Source organism: Drosophila innubila (genome assembly GCF_004354385.1).
Source record: "Drosophila innubila isolate TH190305 chromosome 2R unlocalized genomic scaffold, UK_Dinn_1.0 1_C_2R, whole genome shotgun sequence".
NCBI lineage: Eukaryota > Metazoa > Arthropoda > Insecta > Diptera > Drosophilidae > Drosophila > Drosophila innubila.
In genome coordinates, this window is record NW_022995374.1 from 14218977 (window position 1) to 14224900 (window position 5924).

The window sequence follows — 5924 nt, forward strand, 5'->3', positions numbered from 1 at the left end:
GTGCGTCTGCCCAAATGAGCCATCAAACTGCCTGCCACACGGTGGCTGCCTCTGGCGCTGCCACCACGTTGCCATCTTCCACTCGCTGGCAGCTTGTTTACATATTTGTTGTTGTTGATTGTGTGTTGGCATCTTTTTTTTTTAGCTTTTGTGTTTACTAGACGGGCAGCACGTGCTGACAGAGCACACCATCCGTTGACCCCCAAAGAAAAAAGCCCAATCCCTCAGCTTGTGCTTGTCATTGTTGTTGTTGATGCTGTTGTCGTTGTTGTTATTGTTGTTGTTGGTGCTTTGGGTTATGCGCTTGTTCCCGTGGCATGCATATTTCATATGGCCATAAGCTGAAGATGCTGGCAGTGCTGTCTCAGCCGTGTCTCAGGCCGCCACTAATCGCAATTGTTGAAAGGGGCAGCAGCAACTTCAACGGCAACAACAACAGCAGCAACAACAGCAGCATCACAGGCATCACATCATTATTTTTAGCTTTTTCGGTTTCCGTTTTTATCGTTGTTCTTTTCCGCTCTTCTCATTCTCAATCTTCTTTGATTACTTATTTATTTATTTACTTTAGCTTATTCCCTAACTGCTGCACGTTAATTTCAATTGTTGCAAAGCTCAAATACTTCAAGATTTGCAATTTTCAATTTGTACGTCATGAATGCGGCATGTGGTATGAGGCATGTGGCATAATCAACAAGTCTCTTTATCACTCTACAAAGAGCTATAAGCAGACCAGCTTAGCCTTTGGCCCAAACAGCTGCTGACTTTCGTTTTCTGCGGCTTTCGATCTCTGCCAATTGTTAGGTTTTTGCTTTTGCTTTCCCCTTTGATGCATGCAACGCAGGGCCACAAAAAACTGTTGCCGCAAAACCAAAAAATAAACGCAAACAAATTGGCAAATTTGTATGCTCTTTCAAAAGCGGAATAGATTGAATTATTATTGACTTATTACCACTTTAATATTCTTTTTCTTTCAATTATTTAAAATTTATTTTAGCTGAAGTTAAATAAGTAAATTTATTTTAATTTATTTACAAAACAATTTGCTTAGTTATTGAATTATTAACTCAGCTTTAAAATTAAAACAAGTCTCGAACAATAGTATATTGCAAGGTTTTAAAGTAAACCATACAGATTCATAGACATAACTCAAAGAATATTCAATCAAAGATGATGAAATTTGTTGTACAGCTGTTTTGGATAATTATTTCGACTTTAAAATCAACATAGAAGGGCTGAAAGAAACCCACAAAGATAATATGCAACTGTCTTAATTGAAACTGACATCGCAGACAGACCATTTTCTGCTTTGTTAACTTCAAGACAGAGTGACGAAATGTACCCCAACTCCAAAGACAGAGATAATGAGATTGACACAGAGACATAGACAGAGACAGAGAGTTGACTTTAAGTTGTGCTTAAATTTAAGATTTATTTTGTTGTGTTTTTTTTATTGCACAGAAAATGTTACGCTTATTGTCTAAACAGTGACAAATCACACCCAGATTTAAGAGATTTTGTCATACGATTTCATCATTATTTTGGTTTATATTTGCTTAAGATGCGTAAAATGTGCACGCCCACATTCGGCCACGCCCCATAAAGGTGAGTATTAGACAAAAGGATGCCGCGTACGTCGCCTGGCCTTGATGGGATACTCGTAACCCTCGAAGTCATCATCCAGCTCATCCTGCTCGTGATAATGATGACTGTGACTGCTGCGATGATGCTTCTTTGGCTCCTTGTGCTCCTTGTGCTCCTTGACCGGCACCGGAATGGGTAACGGCACTTTCTTTATGACCGTCTTGGTGTGCACATGCGTGTGATGCTTTACGGGCACATGGATGCGAATCCTGTCAAGAAATAGCTATGTGAATGTGGATTGTCAAAGTGAATGACTGTGAGCATGTCATTCGATGTGTGAGTGAGTGTGTGAGTGTGTGTGTGTGTGTGTGTGTGGTAGGTGGACATGTCGTTAAAGGCGTGGCCGTTACACTTACTTAAGCTTGTCGTTTGATGGATGGCCGCTTGTCAGGACAAACATCATGCAAGTGATAAACAGCAAACTTAATGCCTGCAAATATAAGAGAGAACATGTTACAACGCTGCAGGCGAGTGTACTCGACTTTATGATACCCAACTTTGAGGAAAACATTACACATTTTAAGTATATCTTAATATATATATCGTTTGGTAACTTTGATAAATTTGATAGCTCTGAAACTTACAGTTCCAGAGATCCTAACTTCAAATTCCTATTGCTAATAGTTTACAAGATTCCATTTACTAAATTTAATGACTCTGGTTTTTATAGTTGCAGAGATCATAATTTTTTAAATATCTTCTGTATTTCAAATGCGTATTTTTGAAATTTGCAGGTAAGATAATGATTACAATAAAAATATTATAAATTATAAATAATATCTATCTGTGAATAGTTATAATAGTCTGAGAAATACATTCGCTTCTATCGAAAGAATATATAAATTATGTTCAAGAAAAATCTAAAGACTATCCTAGCTGACTTTCTCCTTACATTCATACGACATCCTTACAGGATATACAAAAAAAGCCACAAGTAAATATAAAAAAACACAAAAAAAAAGATCATACGAGTACTCGGATTACGACAGATATTTTGCTCTTTAAGACTGTTGGCCAATGCGGCGTATGTGTGATAAAAAGTTGAACGTCTATAAACAGCACAATATAATTAGCATAATGCCCATTTAGCAGCTATTTTGTTTTTTATACCGTATTATTTGGATATCAAATCTGATTTTGATTACAGCGCTTTGTTGTGGGCGTGGCAAGCGTTTGCCCCCGACGACTTTTAAGCTCCCAACAAAAGTCTCAAGTCAGAATCTATCGATTTTCCTGGCAGAAATTTGTTGAAAATTCAGTTGGGCAATTTTACACCCCGAAGCGTATTCAGTTAACAGTTTTGTTATGAAATTGAAATTTGAAAACAGAAAATTGCTTTGCTCATCACTTTCCAACTCATTAAATAACACATTGAACTGTTTTTGGCCATGTGGCCAAAAAGTTTTTATATCAATAGGGCCAAAATAGCAAGAGCAGCTGCCTCAAGTAATTTGTTTAATAGAAGAGCCAAGTATGAATATTATTAACATTTTTATTATAAATAATTGAGAGTTTTTGCTAAGCAAAATGATATTTGGTTTTTAGAAGCAAATTGTGAGATTTGATAAAGTTTTAATTCTTGGAAACTTTATTTTAAATAGAGCTCAGACAATTTTGAAACTTGGTAGAAAAACTTTTGAGAAAAGTAGTATAGTGGAATAGATAGAAAAGATAGAAAGATAAGCAACCCGAACAAGGAATAAAAACAAGTATCGTAATATAAATAACTATGAAGGACTCATAAATAAATAACAATGTTATGAAAATTAATGGAACTCTGTACTCTCGAGAGTTGAATAGTATTGAAATAAAGCAAACAATTACGGAAACTGTTGAAAGCCTCAAGAGAACACTTGGCAAACATTTGATACATGGGCTAATTAAAATATTGTGTCGGCCAATTGATCGAATCCCAAAGAGAGTTAAGGTTGTATCATGATTAACACTGAATTGAAAATGAATAAAATTTCCATTCACTGTAATAAACCATTGATCTTTTGGTTAATCTCGAAAGTCTGCACATTGATTAACTCATTCATTATAACACACGCGATTAAAGTCAATGAATTTGTATTGCGACACAAAAACAACATTTGCAATATTTCAATATTTTGTTACTGCGGTTTTGAATTCAGATGTGTGTGTGTGTTTTGAATGTACTTTCTAAGCTGGTTTTGTGGCTACCTTTAGGCTCACTTTTTATCTCATTTTTGTACTGTGTACTTAATTATTTTTTTCCCATTAATTATTTGCGTCCGATGAACTCTGATGTTGTTATTGTTTTTTTTTTGTCGCCGTCGTTGTTGTTATTGTTCAGATTAAATTAAATCCGCACCATGGAGAAAAAAAAATGTTATTTTAATTGCCACAGGCGTTTGCAGAAAAAAAGGATAATCGTGCATTAACTTTTTTTCTTGTCTCATTTTTGTTTCCCTTTGTTTTCTTTTATTTATTTTATTTTCATAACACTTTAATGTTGTTTTTGCCATTGTAGTTGTTCTTGTTGTTGTTGTAACTGATATGCAAATGTAATTAACACTTACTCCTTGGGGCAAATGCATTTTGAACACGTTTGCAATCTTAACACGTTGTCGCCTGACTTTAATTAACTTTTATTTTTTTTTAATATTGGTTTATTTATGGTCTCTATTTAACTTCTTTTGCTCCTTTAGATTATTTGAATTCGCTTAATAATATTTGTTATTTTCTTCTCTGTTTTCTTTGTTGGTTTGAAGCGTGGATCCAGCTTTGTCTAACGTACAAATGAAATTGCATTGGGACCTCGAGTTGTACGCCGTTTAAATATAAAAAAAAATCAAAGAAAAAAAAATATGGGTACAGTGAAACGTGCCACGGCTGGAAACGAAAACTTTAGCAACAAGTGAGAGTGCAACGGAGCGAGAGACAGCGGCCACAATGCGTGAGAAAGAGACAGAGAACAATAGCAATAATGACATGAAGTTGCCGAGTTGGAAGTAAGAAAAACAAAAAACAAAAAACAAAAACATAATCAACACACACCGGCTGCAAAACTTGACCAGCATTTTGCTTACGCTGAACCGAGGGGCGGGCAGAGGGGGAGTGGCAGTGCGGTAGTTCAGGGTAGAAAGGAGGGGCAGACTTTTTATTTGCAGAGTGCGACAACAAGAGTAGCGACTGGCGCTGTGGCAAGCGCTGCAAAGCGTGGCAGCAAAAATAATAATTGAACCAGCTACAGTTGAGGCGACTTATAAATACACTGCACTACAAGCGAAAATATAAAGCTTAGATTTAAACTTTTAAGTGAGCTTTTACAACATTAAGCTTGCTCTAATACTAAATAAAAAGCATCAAGTATGGAATAAATGGACAGTGATTGAAAAAAATTAAATTTTTAAATTTTGATGCAGAATCAAATTTGTGGTCAAAGCAAGATAAAATTTGCATTCTGCAAGAAAATCGGTTCAGTTTTGAAAAAGTTATGACAGTTTGAAATTCTCAAAATGTGTCAAGGGGAAAGTATGGAAAAAATGGACAGTTATCAGAAGCATGAAAAAAATTGACAGTGATGGGAAAAAATTATATTTTCAAATTTCGATGCAGAAACAAATTAGAGTTCAAAATAAGATGAAATTTACATTCCGCAAGAAAATCGGTTCAGTTTTGAAAAAGTTATGACGGTTCAAAATTCTCAATAAGTGTCAAGGGGAAATTATGGAAAAATATGAAAAAAATTGGCAGTAATAGAAAAAAAATTATATAATTAATTTTTGATGCAGAATCAAATAAGAGTTAAACACAAGACAAAATGTACATTCCAGAAGAAAATCGGCTAAGATTTGACAAAGTTATGGCAATTTGAACTTTTTGAAAAAGTCTCAAGGGAAAAGTAGCAACTTGCTGTGGCAGGCAACATGCCGCATCGCAAACATTGTAGAGTGTCAAAGTTTTGACTGATAGTGAAAAGACAAGTAGTATTACAACAACGGCAATGGAAACGACAACAACAACGGCCACAACAACGGCAACAGCAACGGCGGCAATAAATTTAAACGCACATTAGCAATACGAAATACGAGTACAATCTGAAAAATGCTCACACAATGAGTATGAATGAATAAGAGGCATGCTCAAAGCGTTGCAAGAGCAATGGGAGTCGCCTCAAATACATGCCAACCACATTGTGAAAAGCCGCCAAACGTGTAGTAACAACCAGCAATATTGGTAACAGAGCGGTGGAGCAAGAGGAAGGGGAAAGGGGGGGGGATGGTACAACGCCAAAGTCAAAAGCGTAATTGAAG

General features: G+C 35.8%; 1 protein-coding gene across 1 annotated transcript; it reads right to left on the reverse strand.

Moving 5' to 3' along the window:
* Positions 1-1552: 1552 nt before the first annotated feature.
* Positions 1553-4231, reverse strand: LOC117785060. The gene is made up of 3 exons (XM_034622946.1): positions 4188-4231; positions 2001-2074; positions 1553-1853 (listed from the first exon to the last, which is right to left on the reverse strand). Exons 1-3 carry the CDS (start codon positions 4203-4205, stop codon positions 1613-1615), a joined length of 333 nt encoding a protein of 110 aa, XP_034478837.1. The 5' UTR covers positions 4206-4231; the 3' UTR covers positions 1553-1612.
* Positions 4232-5924: the final 1693 nt, after the last annotated feature.

Bases quoted from the DNA above. Each gene is read 5' to 3' on its own strand.
- LOC117785060 (XM_034622946.1), bottom strand. The intron at 1,854-2,000 runs GTAAGTGTAACG...ATTTCTTGACAG, and splicing joins CCATCAAACGACAAGCTTAA to GATTCGCATCCATGTGCCCG.